General features: G+C 34.3%; 2 protein-coding genes across 2 annotated transcripts; both read left to right on the top strand.

The window, feature by feature from the left end:
* The first annotated feature begins 3,229 nt into the window (after positions 1-3,229).
* Positions 3,230-9,073, top strand: LOC107489500 (probable apyrase 6). The gene is made up of 8 exons (XM_021142755.2): positions 3,230-4,233; positions 5,766-5,878; positions 6,045-6,152; positions 6,458-6,512; positions 6,926-7,117; positions 7,257-7,354; positions 7,580-7,776; positions 8,099-9,073. Exons 1-8 carry the CDS (start codon positions 3,567-3,569, stop codon positions 8,379-8,381), a joined length of 1,713 nt encoding a protein of 570 aa, XP_020998414.1. The 5' UTR covers positions 3,230-3,566; the 3' UTR covers positions 8,382-9,073.
* A 1,379-nt stretch (positions 9,074-10,452) lies between these two features.
* Positions 10,453-17,086, top strand: LOC107489498 (PHD finger protein MALE STERILITY 1). Its single transcript, XM_016110254.3, has 3 exons — positions 10,453-10,747; positions 14,388-14,712; positions 15,583-17,086. Exons 1-3 carry the CDS (start codon positions 10,453-10,455, stop codon positions 17,084-17,086), a joined length of 2,124 nt encoding a protein of 707 aa, XP_015965740.1.
* Positions 17,087-18,506: the final 1,420 nt, after the last annotated feature.

Below are 18,506 nucleotides of genomic sequence, written 5' to 3'. Positions count from 1 at the left end.
TGTCTGGAGTTAAACGCCAGAAACACGTCATGATCCGGAGTTGAACGCCCAAAACACGTTTGAACTTGGAGTTCAACTCCAAGAAAAGCCTCAGCTCGTGGATAGATCAAGCTCAGCCCAAACATACACCAAGTGGGCCCCGGAAGTGGATTTATGCATCAAATACTTACTCATGTAAACCCTAGTAGCTAGTCTAGTATAAATAGGATAATTTACTATTGTATTAGACATCTTTTGACAGTTTAATCTTTTGACTATTCGGTCTCTTGGTCACTCAGGGGGCTGCCCATCTGGCCTTGCCTGAACCTTTTACTTATGTATTTTCAACAGTGGAGTTTCTGCACACCATATATTAAGGGTGTGGAGCTCTGTTGTACCTCAAGTTTCAATACAATTACTATTACTTTCTATTCAATTCTTTTCTATCCTTATTCCAAGATATACGTTATACTTAACTTTGATGAATGTGATGATCCGTGACACTCATCATCATTCTCACCTATGAACGCGCGTGATTGACAACCACTTCCGTTCTACTCTAGGCCGGGCACATATCTCTTAGATTCCCCAACAGAATCTTCATGGTATAAGCTAGATAGATGGCGGCATCATGGTATAAGTTAGATAGATGGCGGCATTCATGAGGATCCGGAAAGTCTAAACCTTGTCTATGGTATTCCGAGTAGGATTCTGGGATTGAATGACTGTGACGAGTTTCAAACTCCTGAAGGCTGGGCGTGATGACAAGCGCAAAAGAATCAAGGGATTCTATTCCAACCTGATTGAGAACCGACAGATGATTAGCCGTGCTGTGACAGAGCATAAGAACATTTTCATTGAGAGGATGGGATGTAGCCATTGACAACGGCGATGCCCTACATACAGCTTGCCATGGAAAGGAGTAGGAAGGATTGGATGAATGTAATAAGAAAGTAGAGATTCAAGAGGAGCACAGCATCTCCATACGCTTATCTGAAATTCCCACTATTGTTTTACATAAGTATTTCTATCCCTTTTTATTTTCTATTTATTTATTAGTTTTCGAACTCATCATAAACCAATTTAATCTGCCTAACTGAGATTTACAAGGTAACCATAGCTTGCTTCATACCAACAATCTCTGTGGGATCGACCCTTACTCACGTAAGGTATTACTTGGATGACCCAGTACACTTGCTGGTTAAGTTGAACGTAGTTGTGATCACATATGCCAAAGAGCCATTAAATAAATCTCATGCAAATACAAAGAGGGCAATCACAATTTCGTCCACCAATAATACAGATAAAATGCAACGATTCTTTCAAGAAAAGAAGAAGCTCTTTCAAGAAAAGAAGAAGCTCTTTCAAATCTTTGACAGCAAACGTTTTCTCCCCTCAATATGGCCCGCAAAGCCTCCTCCAAAACAACAAAAAAGAAAAATGCAAAGATAGCTAAACCAAAACCAGTAGCAAAGCAAGTCGCACACAAGCAAAAAGGAGAGCTTGAGGGAAAAGGAAAAAGAAACCAACCTCAAAGAAGATTGTAAAAAAGAGAGGAAGAGTGCGTCTAAAAAATAACAGAGCAGGAACAATCCTCTTTACACCGAAAAAATAGATAACCCTCTAAGGCGCCAAGATTGAGAAATCTCGAGGAAATAGAAATGGGCGAAATGACAGAGTGAGTACTTTGGTGAAAAAGAAAGCAAAACAACTTTTTAGAAACAAATAAAAAGAAGAAGAAGAGCCGAAAAGTCCCCTTTATAAGGAACAATAAATCAGAAACGACTATTTTACTCCTCTTTAAAGCGCGCAAATCCCCAAGAGAAAACTGCTGCGCATAATACGACGGTCATTAAAGCTTCCCCAACGTTCAAAAATTCAAAAGAAGTTGGGTAATACCGACAAGGTCAAAACCCGACATCCATAGCAGAAGCCACAGATTGCTTGGGCCCGACCTATAAAAGGAACGGACTCAAGCAGGAGAACTGTTCATACCCTGGGCCAACAAATAAAAGCCAGGTCTAACAAAAGACCCACCAATAAAGGTGGACTTATTGATAGATCCGACCTCTTGAAAGAGGTCGGACAATGACATAGAGGCCCAGCTCTGCCTGGCGTAACTGTTTCCATAAAGTCTCTCCAACCAACTCTATCTCATCTAGAAGGTAGATCCCAACAAACTCCCAAGATAAAGGGAACATTTATCTATAAAAAAGATAGAACTACTCCAACAAAGGTGGTTATCTACTCTACTATAAATACACTGGAGCCCCCAGATATAGGGCACGTTCCAATCTACTAAAAACCTGCTTAAAAGCCTTGCTAACCTAAGCATCAGAGTTTTTTGCAGGTACCACTCCCTCACCTCCTCACGAGGAACTCAGATAGGCGGCATCTCAGCACATCAAGTCGGACGCTGCCACACAAAAGGGATCTGGACTTCACGTTCAGGACCAAATCAATGTCTCAGATAACCCTCGGAACAATAATGTTATATTAATAAAAAATAAATGTGTTTATTATAAAATTTTAGTTCATTTAATAACTATTTTAAGTACCAAAATTCAATTTAATTTTATAATTTTATTTAATTTATTTCAAAATCCAAATTTTAGAATTCAATACAATTCTGCCTGAAAAAATGAGAGATTTTTTTGTTATAGACAATTAATAACTAAAATTTGTTAAATAATAATTTGTTTTTCCTAAAGTTCTTTTGATAGCAGATATTAGGTTTCAGACAGTAATATGTGCAAGCATTATATGTTATATCAAAATCAACATTATTCTCTATATAAGATTGAAAATGAGAGTTGTTTTATTTCAAACAAAGAAAATGCGAGTTATTTTAAAGAAAGAAAATGAGAGTTTAGCCGAGTTTTGATGGTTTAATTAATTTGAAATGGATATTTTTTTATTTTATAAATTTAAATGGTTTATTATTTCCAAAGAATAAAAGAAAATGGCCATTCACTTCTTCAACTGCTAAGAAGAATAGCATTTCTAATTAATATTTTAATTATTTTTTTAATTTATAAAAGAAAAAAATCCAATTTAAATTTTAAAATACGTTGCTCTTTATTATTATTATTTGTTTCCTTTTGGACGTTGATGTCTTATTCGTCTCTGGCCGAGCGAGGAAAGAATTTTGACTTTTGAAAGTGGGAAAGGAACCGAGTCCCGGAAGTTGAGGCTCGGATCCGAAGCAAGCCTACAAAACGAAAATCCGAACCAAACGAATCGAATTTGCCGTTGAGTTCCCGAATAGCGAATAGATTTGGAAACTTGGAAATCCATTGCCATTGACAGAAAGGCGTTCAAATCACAAAACCTAAAACCCAACCTAGCCCTCTCTCTCTCTGTCCTTCTCTCTCTCCTCTCCCTGTTCCAAGAGAGAGAAAAGCATCAGCTCTGAGAATCTGAGACAGAGAGAGGGCCAACCCAACCCAACCCAACCCATTCCTACTCCCTTCCCAAATCACTCTCCTCTCTCCGGTCCAAATTCCGATCGCCGCCGCCAACTACCTCTCCGACCTCCGTCGAACCATCTCCAATTCTCACATGATTCCCTTTCCTCTCCAACTTTGATGCGACGATCGAATGCACGAAATCGGGTCGCCTCAAATTCCAACAGCGACAATAACAGCAAAAAGATGATGGATCCGGCAATGAAGCTCCAGCTCCGTTCCGCAACCACCACCACAACCTCCTCCCCCAGCCGCCCCAGCCTCTTCCCGCGCCACATCCCCAAACCCTCCACAACCACCACCTCAAAATCACGATTCGCCTGCATCGCAACCCTCCTTTTAACCCTCCTCTTGCTCCTTACCTACAAAATCATTTCCTCAAAATCATCACCATCATCTTCTTATTCCTCTTCCCACCAACGGGTGCGCTATGGTATAATCCTAGACGGTGGGAGCACGGGTACGCGGATCCACGTGTTGCGTAGTGGCGGCGGCGGTGGTATTAAGGAGAGGGAGTTGTTGGATTTGGGGTCGATGAGGGTGAACCCTGGGTTGTCGTCGTTCGCGAAGGATCCAGAAGGTGCAGGGAGGTCCGTTTCGGAACTTGTGGAGTTCGGGAAGGGGAAGGTTCCCAGGGAGAAGTGGGCCCACACCGAGATTAGGCTCATGGCCACCGCTGGGATGAGGTTGTTGGGCCCTGAGGCCCAAGGGAGGATATTGGAGGCTTGTAGGAGGGTCCTCCGTAGCTCCGGTTTCAAGTTTAGGGACGATTGGGCCTCTGTCATAAGTTTACTCAGTGTGTATTCTTGATCAATGGAATGAGATGTTTATGATTATGGAAAAATTCTTGTCTTTGTTATGAGTATTATTAACAATTTCCGTTCGTGAAGCTTCCCAAAGTTTTTGGCGGTTAGTTTGATTTTGTTCTCTTATAAATCATTTTTTATGGTGGTGAGAAAAGCTGAAATGCAGTAGTAGAAAAGTGGAAACAGTTTTCAGTGCACGGGGTTTTGTGTATGCCTTGAGTAAGGTCCCCAAGTTCGAGTAATATAACAAGTGAAAAGAATAAAACTAGCATTATGGAAGCTGACTCAGTTTTTTTAGTGAATAGAAGCTGACTCAGTTTGAATCAGATTAGTTTGATTCTGGATACTTGTGATTTGGACGAATATAGAAATCTAGTTAAAAGAGAAAATTAACGCCCAAAAAATAGTTACTCAGGATTTTTCTTGTAATTAGAAAAAAATTTCGGAAAGATCTAAAGGCAAGTTATGTTAGACTAGTGAATTGATAGGAACTCAGTGCTTATCAGGCTATCAATTCACGTTTTCTGTTTTATTTGAAATTTTGGGAAAAATTAAAATAATGAAACAAAGCTTCATCATGGGATGAGGGGAAAGGATTAATTGTGAGTTAATTGTGTTCCTTAAGGCTGTGTTTGATTCTGAGAACAGGATAAGATAAGACATGGAGAACTAGACATAAAGGATAGAGACACAAAAATTAGAGTTCTTGTATTTTGTTTGGTGATAAACTAGAACAAATTATGAAAGTCCAATTTATTCTTAGTTTTTTTCATTAAAAAAATTTGGGAAGAAAAATATAATAATAAAAAAATAACTATGAAAAATTAACAAGAATAACGAAAAAAAATAAAAGATAAGTTGTGTCTCTTGTTAGTTAGTGTCTCTATGTCCTTCCTGTAGATAGACACAAAATACACTAATTCAGGATCTTTGGACACAATGTCTCTGTGCATGTCTCATCTGCCAAACACAATTTTGTGTGTCTGGTCCGTCTCAGTGTCTCGTGCCTATAAACAAACGCAGTTTAAATGGTCTTTGTTTTGTAAATACTACAGAATATGTCTTAAGGGACTTAAAAAAATAGTTAAATATCCAAATTGTTACAACCAATTTCCTTTGATTATGTGTAACAAGAAGTAATGTTTTCTTTACTAGGTGATTTAATTACATAGATCAAATGAAAGCATTATGTTTTATCATACATGATGTCTATTGGCAAGCCATTTGAAGCTTTATCGTACATCTGAGGGAAGCATAAAATGCACTGTTTGTCAAGTTGATAAAACGTTAGATGAGAGGGGGATTCAGAAAATTTCAAATGTCAGACTTGGAGCTTTAGTCACTGGATTAGCTGTTTTCTTTTAGGGTGCATGAGATGAGTATAGTCAATCAGTTCCCATATGTTTCCAGTATTGTAATATGAATGCAATGCTTCTTAGTTATTTACTTTGAACTAGTTGCTGTATTTGATTGTTGGGTTTTTTTTTTTACTTATTCTATTTTGGATACATAGGCTCTGATGAAGGAATCTATGCTTGGGTTGTTGCTAATTATGCACTTGGCACTCTTGGAGGTGATCCCTTGGATACAACTGGGATTATTGAACTTGGTGGGGCATCTGCTCAGGTACAGCTTCTCTGTCCCTGACTCTTCACGTTAAAACATTTGATATTCTTTTATCCAAATTATGTATATATACCATATAATTGTATAATACAAGGTCATCCTTTCTTGGTAGGTTCATATTGTTGGGAACCATGATATATGGGTTTCTTTTTTACACTTGTTTCAGGTGACCTTTGTATCTAGAGAACTGACACAATCTGGGTCCTCACACATTGTTAAATTTGGGAACACCACTTACAATCTTTACAGCCACAGCTTTCTACATTATGGCCTGGTAACCTTTTTTTCTCTCTTTTGGGTTGGGGTTTAAGATATAGTGGCATGTCTGTATCTGTTGTTCTTTTTGCCTCAGTTCACTACTAATGATGTATTGGGGAGGAAAAAAAAGTTAATTAATGATAAATTTATTATGTTGTTCCATTTTTTCCAGAGAATGTAAAAGTTCGAATAGTTTTGGTTATCTTTTTTTTTTAATTTTATTTTTTAATGTCATTCTCTATGAAGGGTCATGCTTTTTAGATATAGAATTATAACAATGTTTGAGACTATTAATTCTTTTAATGTTAATTCAATTTGCAGAATGTTGCTCATGACTCATGGAGAGAAGCACTTGTATCAAAAGATTTTAACATGGGTAATTTACACGAGCTGCATCATTGGACGGATTTCTGTCTTGAATTGTTGAACTTAATTACCATACTCATGCTATTAACGTGCTGCACAAAATCTTACTTCTGTGATCTTTGAAAGTTTACTATTATCTTGTTTTGGTGTGCAACTGAAGCTAACATGTATTAATCACCTTGGTTTGCCACTGAACTACACTCAGAAATAGTTTTTCTTATTTAAGTGTTGTGAATATTTTAGTTCTCTCAAGGAAGTTGTAATGATTTAGCACCAAGTCAAAGTTCATACCAGCATATGTTTCCTATGTTGATGAATGCAAAAAAAAAAAAAAAAATCGTTATTGATGGCATGCAGCAGAACAGCTAACTTCCTTTCTTTTTTAGAAGGGTTTGAATTGATTCTTTATTCTCCTCAGTGCAGCTTCTCAATCTCTTCAGGAGGGGTTGCGAATAGATCCTTGTACACCTACTGGGTACTTGCATAATGTTGAGTCATGGAAGTTCTCTCCTAGCTCAGGGAGTGATCAAAGCCAATATCAGCCAACTGTTCAAACGAAAGGGAACTTTTCAGAGTGCAGATCTGCAGCATTGATGCTATTACAAAGAGGAAAAGGTAACATTTTTCTTTACAAATTTTTATTATTAGGTTAGATTCCCTTTATAAAATGAGATACTTTACTGTTTTGCTTCAGGGTTTATTACTGTTTTGCTTTGTGTTAGTGGTAGTTATTTCATCTTTTCTATTTATTCAGATAAGTGTACCCATCAGCATTGTGACTTAGGATCAAATTTCATACCTCACCTTCAAGGGAGATTCTTGGCCACAGAAAATTTCTTTCACACCTCAAAGGTTCTCTTATGATTGATAGTCACGATGTAATGCTTCCTTTTGCAATGTCCAGCAGTAATTGTAGTTTTTCGTTATTGTCTAAAATGGAGGCAATTGAGAAGATAGTAATGTACTGTACTAACTCCATTCTTAGACTGATGTCATGCACCATGCTTTAACTCTACCTTGCGCTATTCTTGATAATTGATACACCCTTCTCAATCTGACTCTTTGCTTGTGTGTTAGTTTTTTGGATTGGGGTCAAAGGCATATCTGTCCGAATTGATGAGTGCTGGGCAAAATTACTGTGGGGAGGATTGGTTAAGGCTAAAGAAAAAATACATTTCCCATGATGAGGAAGATTTACTTCGATATTGCTTCTCTTCAGCATACATTGTTGCTATGCTTCATGACAGTCTTGGCATTGCTTTGAATGATGAAAGGTATTCCTGCTTCCTTCCTTTTCTTTCCCTTTCTTTTTCCTTTTATTTTTACTTTTATTTTTATTTTTTATTGTTGGTTCCATGTGATGCATTCAGATTTATATGTAAATTAAAGAGGAATTATTGGCTGCACCCTGTGCCATGTGCCATTGTTATTCTGTATTTTAGCTGTGTGCCAATAATTTCATGGCTTCGGTTGGTAGCTATCTTTTCTGGGTTCATGTTTGTGTGCTTACATTTTCTCTTGTGCTTATTACCTCTTATTTTTAATCTGTCTGTTTCAATTGATTGCATTTCATTGACTTGAATGAATGCTGGCCAGGATCAAGGTTGCTAATAAGGTTGGAGATATTCCCCTTGATTGGGCTTTGGGAGCTTTTATTCTCCAAACCACCACTGCCACTGATGCGGACGTACAGAACAATCATAGCTGGGGTGCTGCCACCATTTTCAGTGATGAATCACCTACTCTCCTCTCAGTAATTGGAATTTTTATAATACTGCTGTTAACAGCTTGGTCAATATCCAGGTGGAGGAAACCTCAGTTGAAGACAATTTACGATCTAGAAAAAGGGAGATATATAATTACGCGAGTTGGTAGATAATACATAATATAGTAGACCAGATCCATGCTTCTGGTTGGCATATGTGGAGTGACATTTTATCACCTTGTGGCCATATCACGACTCACTTTGAGTGAGACTGAGATTGTACATCATTGGATTTTGGATTTTGGATTTGGATGCAGCATAGTGGAGAGAGACTAGTGTTACATTAGTGATGACATTCCATTGTGTATTTAGTGGAATGAATGAATCAAGAAACTGATACTGTTATGCCGTTTATGTCAGAGAGCGGTAGTGGTCGGGCCAGCCTAGGGAATGAATGAATTCGGGGTAGGCAATGGATGCTGCATCCCTCCACAGAAAATGTCTTGTTATGGATATGGTCTTTGTACCAAACTCAGCAGCCTAAAAAATCTACTGAATTGAAGTTAGCAAACTGCTACTGCATGTACAGCAAAAAGCTCTGTCCATCCCTTCCAGGGAACCTAATTTTGCAGAAGCTGATTGTGGATACGTTGCAACTTATTTAGAAGATAATATAAATATAAACTCACGTCATAGACATTCTTTAATACTTTGCAAAATCTCATAGTTAGATCAGTTATTTGTTTGTACCAGAGTTTGTTGTGTGAAGCAGCCAATCGATGCTTCACATGATGCAAAAACAACAAACTCGTACAGTCTGGGATTGATAGCATGAATGGCATGTCAAAGTAATATGCGATATCCAATGAATGCTTTTATTCTATGAAATATAACTTAGGGAGAGTGCACTCGAGTGTAATGGAGAGCAAAATTCCTCTTATTATTGTTGTCAAATAATAAATGCTTTGGTATTGCTTCCCATTGGTTGTAATGCCAACCATGCTCTACTTGTAAAACTTGTACAAAAATTTGGCATTAGAGAATCCAGTGACTGATCTCTCGTTCTGTTAATCTTTCTATTTTTATATTAGAAAAATAATAGTTTTTTCGCCTATGAAAAAGCTAATGTCAAATTGGTCTATGTCAATTTGACATTAATTTAGCTTTTAAAAGATACACGTAAAATTAGTTCAATTTCAATCAAGAAAAATACTATTTATACACTAAAATTAGTGACTAAAATCAGTCACCAATGTATTAGTTTAGCTCCAAAGAGATGCATATGGCATTGGAAAATTTTAAGTGTATCAATATATATTGGTGTTTTAGTGATTTTTAACCGATGATCTTAATTATAAAAAATATATATAATATATAATTAAGATCAACGGTTAAGAATCATTGAAAAAACTTTTCTATGGCATTATGTTAGACCCTTACTGTTTTAGAGTCTAAACTGACGTGAAAAAAGATTTTTAAATATTAAACCAAGACAAAACTTTCTACTGGCAAAACTGTTGTCATATTAAAAAAAAAATATTGATATCGCAAATTCAATAGGAAATGATGTCATGTATATCTTGAGAGACCAAAAGTTAGTTCATTCTATAAAAACATGTAAGTATTCATTAATTTTATAAGTAAAACTGTATATCAAACAGTCTAATTTCTTATTTTAAATCTAGTCCATCATAAAATTTCTCATTGTAAACAGTAAACGTGTCATTAGTAGCAAGCAATAGATGGGTATATTAATAACACTAGTGTGAAATTTAACAGTATCACCTCACGCATGAACCAGAATTCTTATGGATGAAATGCTAGTTCAATTTAACAAAAATAAGCTCCAAAACGGTAGTTAGGCAAGAAATGTTGCATTTGTCACAAGGCCTACAAGAAAGGAATCAACTAACTCTTAATTGAGCATAGAATTTGAAGGGAAAGGATAGAGGCTATAAATGCATGGTACATATAATTTACTTCAAAACACCAACCATTTCGTAGGTTAGTGCGATAAATTTTCAAAGAAACCCATTTTTGTAATCTATCATGCAAATAGAAAGCTACACAAGCAAAGTGCAACTCTCTATTAACACTTGCAATTTTATTTGGAAGCACTAAGTGTGTGAGTGTGTGACACTATATAGTATATAAGATTTTCCCTACGCTAAAGTCTAGAATCAACACATACTACAACTTTTTGTTCTTGATTTTTTTGGGCACATAAATTAAGTAGTGTAGCAAAATGTTAAATGTTGATGTGATTGGGAACAAGAAAAGGAAGAGATGTGGGAGGGTTTTCAGGTTCAAGAACTTCGGCGAACCGGGTTACCCAGTTATGTTTACTGGTCCATTTCGTGAGAATGTGAATGCACTTCTTGAATATGCGAATTCGGAGAGTAACTTGGGAATGGGAATGCCAATGTGGTCTTTTCAGCTTGAAGTTCATCACCACCCTCCTTTGCATATTTTCTTGTTTGTGATTGAAGAACCAATTGAAGCTTCTTTGAATCGCCACTGCAAGCATTGTCAATATGTTGGTAATGTTACATATTTAATTTGTTCTTACATTATTATCCATTCCAGGTTAATTAAAAACAATAACCAATAGTAGTAACAGTGACATGGTCATGTGTGTGTGTGTGTTTTTTTTCTATTTATTTATCTAATGTAGTTACGAATGTAGCATTACTTAGAGTTTATCTTGAATAAATTTGATGAGACTCGGTTTTTATCGTTGAAACTTAGGATAATCTTTTTCAATAATGTTAGATGTACATTAAAATTGGCCACTAATATAAAATATACATTAAAATATAAAATACATACTAAAAATAAATTAAATTATACATGTATCTTGTTCTTGCTGAGTTTGGCCGGTGTATAGCTCGTCCGTCGATGAATGTCTCCAAGCTTCTCGTCGGGATGAGTTATACGTCGGCAAGGAGAGAACAAGGGGGTGGGTACCTGCAAAAGACACTCCGACGCTCAAGTCAGTAAGTGTTTAAGAGGTATATAATAATTCTATGAATATAGAATGTATTACATGATATAGAACTTATCATGTTACCCTCTGAGATTAGATATAAAAGATTTCTTTTATAGGCATAGAATTGATGAATAAAATTGATGTTATGACCGTTTGGTCATTAAGATAGAAATGATGGTCATTAAGTCGGTAATGAAGGTGTCAGTTACAAGCAAAAGAATGAATGATAGTTAACGCCGAGTTATAACTCATAATGCATAATAAAGACTGAGTTATAAGGTGATGGATCACAGCCCCCAAGCTTTGTCCGCCGATCATATGATCCAGGCTAAGCTTAGAAAATAAAATGAGTTATAACTCGGTTAAAAGATGAGTGAATAATGATATGGTGAGCCCCCAAGCTTAGTCGGGTTATTATGTCGGCACTTATTCAAAAAATAATTGAGTGATAAGAGTCGTTCAATCAAGATAGTTGTGTGGGGGATACTTTTTCGCTTAAGAACAATTTTAGCATTTGATTGTATATGAACCGAAAAGTTCAGAGGTAGATATCCATTGACGGAATCGATTGCATGATCCGAGGATATAATGGTTAATTGTCTTGGAAATTTTTCCAGCCCACAACAACTTATTGATAAATTTCTCGCTCAAAGCAATTAGTTATTGAATATTTACAATTTATAGTGAATGTCATATGACATAAATAAGAAAAATTGAGAAAATGAATATGTATAAAGTCGCAACATATATTGAATAATATATATTGTAAAAGTAAAATAGTTCAAAGTAAAAAAAAAAATATACTTTGAAAGTTGATAATTGTAGAGAAGAAGACGACATATATGAATGTCATACATGCCAAATGTGAATATCTGAATTTTGTTTTGTAGGACATGCTTTAATTTGATAATAAAGCAATAAGATAACAGTTATTGAATTATACATTTAGTATAATGTTTCTAGTAGTTACAGTATGACGAGGGATATTCTTCGTGCAATAATAATAAATTGCCTGTTTAATTTTCTACATTAAACAAATAGTAACATAAAATTTAATAGCATAAAGTGAATAGTGTAACAGTTATATACAATTGATATATAATTAATTTTTTGATAGAATCCAATTTTAAGATTTAAACTCATCATTATTGTCATTTAATTGTATAAATGAAATTATTAAGCAATAGAATATAATACATAATGAAATAAAAATGCAATTGACATGGTTATTATATGTCATTATTGTATAGAACATATATTGAGGTTTGAATATAACTAATAAATCAGTAAGTATTAGTTACTCAAAATATAAATGTAAAAGTATGTTGAATAAAATATATAATTTTACTTATGTAAATAGAGAATTTTGAAAAAAAATAAGCAAATTTGATAAATGAATTTATGCTTGGATTGATTGAAAATCGAGTTCGTTTCGGATTGATTGAAAGCCGAGTTTATTCTCGGATTGGTTCATTAATCGATTATGAGATCTGGAATATTATGATATGTAAAAATGAAGCAATTTGAATGTATAAAGTATATACTTTATAAAAAGTTACGATAGATTAAAATTTGATAAGAGGTATTAAAAATCTTAAACAAGATTGTTGAGATTGGTTCAAAAATTTGAATGTAAATCAAGTTTTATGAACCTAAGGGGAGTGGGAATGATTTTACTCGTCCCCACAGACGGCGCCAATTGTTCTTGCTGAGTTTGGCCAGTGTGTAGCTCGTCCGTCGATAAATGTCTTCAAACTTCTCGTCGGGATGAGTTATACGTCGGCAAGGAGAGCCAAGCTTCTCGTCGGGATGAGTTATACGTCGGCAAGGAGAGAACAAGGGGGTGAGTACCTGCAAAAGACACTCCGACGCTCAAGTCAGTAAGTGTTTAAGAGGTATATAATAATTCTATGAATATAGAATGTAATACATGATATAGAACTTATCATGTTACCCTCTGAGATTAGATATAAAAGATTTCTTTTATAGGCATAGAATTGATGAATAAAATTGATGTTATGACCGTTTGGTCATTAAGATAGAAATGATGGTCATTAAGTCGGTAATGAAGGTGTCAGTTACAAGCAAAAGAATGAATGATAGGTAACGCCGAGTTATAACTCATAATGCATAATAAAGACTGTAAAAGAATGAATGATAGTTAACGCCGAGTTATAACTCATAATGCATAATAAAGACTGAGTTATAAGGTGACGGATCATATCTATATATAAATTCATGGTAGCTAATTTTGATGTGAAAATAATATTCTTGAATCTTTTCTTTATTTACAAAGTGACACATTAATATTTTTTAATAGTTAGGTAATGTTAAACTTGATACCTTTATATTTTGTAAACAAAATTGCTATTAACACATTAAAATGTATTTGTATATAAATACATATGTAATTTAACTCATTTTTAAATATGTATTTTGTATTCTAATGTGTATTCTACTTTAGTAATTGGTTTTGATGTACACCTTAACAATAACATGGTTGTTTTGTGAAATATGAAACTTAATAGTCAGTAGTATATTATGAATATAACATTAACTTCTTATAAAAGAGGGTCTAGAGAGGATTAAAGTAACATAGACAAATAAAAACGAGTTGTGAGAAATCTAATATATGACGTTGATTTGCATTTATTTTGAATATTATACATAATTTTTACCTTGTATATAATTTCAAAAGAGATAAAGATAAAGATAAAAAGCCATAAAAATATATTTAGAATTAGAGACAAATTAAACAAAATATATTGAATCTCAAGACAAAAAGTGAAAAAAAAAAGATCACATATTCTTTCTGTGTTTTATGTTGTATCCAAGTATCCATCTACCAAACAGTGCCTTAGCATAATAGCATATATGTTTATGGTATGTATGCATGATATGTACTTTGCTCATGACCTTAAATTTATTGAAAGATAATGATAAAGAGCTGACTTTTTTGGGCTAACATCGCTTAGTTTTATAAAAACTATTTTATTTATCTTAAATTTTAAATTCCAACCTATAAATTCTTAATTTTAAAATCTAAATTATAATCCTAAACCTTAAACTTATAAAAAAATGAACTCCTAAAATTAAAAAAAAAGAATAGATAATAGTAACTAACTAAAAGTTAATTTCCTGTAATTTTTCTGAATTAAAATCGGTCGAATTTGATTGGGATTTTGACATAGGATGGGGCCACCATTTCATTTGCAACAAGAAGTATCATTTCGTATTACCCTCGAAGGAGGCATTGGCTACATGCTCGAGTTGTGAAGGGTGCTGTGATGCTATTGCCACAATGAACAACAACAACAACAACAACAACAACAACAACAGTAATAATAATGGTAAGTCCAAATTAATAGAATTACAGGGCCATATGATGCATGGTGTTTTTCACTCTAATGGATTCGGCCATTTGCTATGTGTCAATGGCTTGGAAACCGGTTCCAATTTGGCTGGCAACCAGATCATGGACTTTTGGAATCGTTTGTGCATTGGATTGCAAGCAAGGTTAGTTCATTCATTTTTAAAATGTATTAACGTTGATTCAGTTCTCAAGTCCTTCATTTTAAAAATATAAAAAAAAAAAAAATTGAAAGTGAGGGAATTATTTTGACTGAAAAAATAGTATGTAAATGAATTCAGCCAGAGACCTAATTACGCGTTCTTTTGATATTTTGCATTCTTTGCATGGAAACGTTTTATTTGTAGTTTTCTATATGTTAGCATTGTGGTGAAACGATTACAACTACTTACCTAATTACCAAATATAGAAGAAAGAAAAATATTAAGTTTCAATCACTTGTGTGTTAAACCTTCTTTGCAACATATCATTTTCTCGTATAATAATATTGAACAATGAAAGTTAAGAAGCATAACTAAGCAACCTAACTTTCTCATGCCAAATGTTCCGTATCTCAAGAATATTGACCCCAAATTTAACAATTGAGAAATCATAAGTGTATTATTCTATGCACCTTCCTTTTTATTAAAAACTTCTTTTTATCATTAATAAAATTTTCGATAACTTTAATCCATTTAGTTTCAAAGTACTATTAATATAAAATAGTTTTACATGTACATTTAATACGTAATTCTATTTTAATAAAAATAGTTATTTTTAATTAATTATATAAATAATCATTTACAAAAATAAATGCATAAAATATTTTATATATATTGTGAATGTATTAAAATTAAATTAAATTTTAATTTTAAAAATGGATAAATATATAATTATATTTTCTCACAATATTTTTTATGCAAATCAATTCGTGAGCAAAGAAATTGACATGCAAAGATCCCACTACACTTTTTAAATATAATGATTAACGAGGGACATACTTAACTAATTTTGGTACTTTTAATTACATGATATAGGAAAGTGAGTTTGAATGACACTTCACAGAAAAGAGGCATGGAACTTAGACTTATAAATGGAATAGCATATAGTGAGCCATGGTTCGGTCGTTGGGGCTACAAATTTGGTAGAGGTTCCTTTGGTGTGACACAATCCATGTACCAAAAAGCCATAGAAGCAATAAGGAGCATGCCACTCTACTTGCTGATACACCACATTGGCGCAAATAATTTCAACCACCACGAAGTGCCCGTCATTTTCTCACGCTACCAAACCCTGTCCGGCCAATCGCTAGTCACACTCGGCGACTTATTTCGCTACATGCTCGAGCTAAAGTCGCGCCTCCCGCGGGAGACTCGAGTTATTGGTAACAATAATTATAGTTGTTCCTACAACAACACTAGTAGTACTAGTGCCAGTGCATTGGTTGAGTCCAATAATAATTGCCGTTGGTCACCTAAGAGGATTGAAATGGCAACAAGGGTAATTGTTGAGGCATTGAAGAGAACAGAGTTTAGATGGATTTCAAGACAAGAAGTTAGGGATGCCGCACGTGCTTACATTGGTGACACTGGTTTATTGGATTTTGTGCTAAAGTCACTAGGGAATCATGTTGTTGGGAACTACTTGGTACGTAGGAGCTTAAATCCTGTTACCAAAGTTTTGGAGTATTGCTTAGAAGACATTTCCAATCATGTTTACCATAATTGCAATGAAGGTAGTTTGGCCATCAATAATAGTAATAGTAACAATAATAATAAAATTAAGGATAAGTACAAGATTTCAAGGGCTCAACTTATGAAGGACATGCTTTATTTGTATAAGTACATCCTAATTGACCCTAAACCAATGATGGGGTTGGAGTTTCTCTCAGCCATACCGTTGGCGGCTAGGATAATTCTCGACACCAAGTTTCTCGTCAAAGACTACTCTGGCGAGGTTCCGACTTTTGGAGTTGAGTTAGGCTCGGACGGAAAACTGAACCTTTATTGCACAATTTTGTTGCGGAACAATTCATGCATTGATGAGGAGTTCTTGAGTAAGGCTATGCCACCCTATGAGTGCATCACTTTGGGAAGCAATGCTACAATCAATGAATTGAAGTTAGAAGTTGAGAGGAATTTTAGGGAAATTTATTGGGGACTAAGGGGATTTGTGGTAGAATCAATTGGGAATTTTAGTGCCAATAATATTATTAGTAATAATGGGAAAGATATGGTTTTGGGGTTAATTGAAGTGATGGGTGGGAAAATAGTGTTAGAGGGTTGGATTGGTGAAATAATTGGAATGATGAATAACAACATGATGATTGGCCAAATGTGTGAGAATGATCCAAAGAATGGGATTGTGGAGTGCACTTGTGGAACAAAAGAAGATGATGGAGAGAGGTTGGTGTGTTGTGATATTTGTGAAACTTGGCAGCATACAAGGTGTGTTCGAATTCCTAATGATGAAGAAATTCCTCACATTTTTCTTTGCAAAAGGTGTGAGCAAGAAATTGTTATGTTCCCTTCATTGCCATAATATAAAAATATATATACTCTAATGTAATCAATATTTAATGTTTCTTTTGTTGATGTTTATTATTATTTGCTCATCATTTTCTCTTGTTCTTTATTCTATGAATGAATGAATCTTATTTCTTTTATTTGTAGATTGTTATGCCGCTTTAGGTCCAAGAATGCCTTCGACATTTAACACAACGAATTCTAATATCTGTTCTTTTGGTTACTTTGAAAATTTTAATGTAAATTTATTCACAAATACAGTTATTAGTTAATTGACTATATTTTTAAGTCATCAAATACCTTTTTTTTTTCAATCGGTCCAGTCCTATGTTTTAAATAAAATCACTGCTAGAGAATAATACATAAAACAAATTGTGTTGTAAAATAACTAAATAAATAAATAAAAAAGAGGTAACAAATATAAAATATGAAAATATGAAAATATAATTAGATAACTTTAAAATTACTATTCACCACAATTACTATAACAATATAATTAATATATTAATATTATAGGAAAGAACATAAGAGAAGGAGAATAGTATAAGAAAGAGAGAGTGAAAAATATTTTTTTATTGCTGTGTAAAAAGTATTTGATGATGCCTTCTATTTATACAGGTAATGAACTCTTATTTTCAACTCTCATTTATTTTAATTCATCCTTGAAAAGTGATTCTTTCATTGTTCACGGCCCAAGTCATAAATGGGCATCCATGTATTTGACCTTATCATAACACTCCACCTTGGATGACCATTTAGGATTATTGCCTCGTTAAAACCTTACTAAAGAAAAATCCAGTGGGAAAAAACCCTAGCGAAGGAAAAAGAGTACAATATCCTTTGTGATAGGGACTGCCTCATTAAAAACATTGTCAAGAAAAATCCATTGGAAAAAAAACCTGACCAAGAGAAAAAGAGTACAGTCTCCCCCTCTCGCCGACATCATTTAATGTCTCGAAATCGACGCATCCCAATATCATGTACCAATCTTTCAAAGGAAGATTTTGGGAGTAACTTTGTAAATAAATCTGCCAGATTATCACTTGAGCGGATCTGTTGGACATCAGTTGTCCCTTGATTTTGAAGATCATGAGTGAAGAAGAATTTGGGAGAAATATGCTTTGTTCTATCACCTTTAATGTATCCGCCTTTAAGTTGAGTAATTGGTGGACGAAATTGTGATAAAAGAGTTCCAGGCACTGTTAGAGAAGCTCATAACTTCGTTCAACTTAACCAGCAAGTGTACTGGGTCATCCAAGTAATACCTTACGTGAGTAAGAGATTGTTGGTATGAAGCAAGCTATGGTCACCTTGTAAATCTCAGTTAGGCAGATTAATTGATTTATAATGATTTCGAAAATAAAAAGAAAATAAAATAGGATAGAAATACTTATGTAAATCAATAGTGGGAATTTCAGATAGGTGTATGGAGATAC

Source organism: Arachis duranensis, chromosome 5, assembly GCF_000817695.3.
Source record: "Arachis duranensis cultivar V14167 chromosome 5, aradu.V14167.gnm2.J7QH, whole genome shotgun sequence".
Lineage (NCBI taxonomy): Eukaryota > Viridiplantae > Streptophyta > Magnoliopsida > Fabales > Fabaceae > Arachis > Arachis duranensis.
Note: the sequence above shows the minus strand (reverse complement) of the source record. Positions and strands in the feature narration are given on the sequence as shown.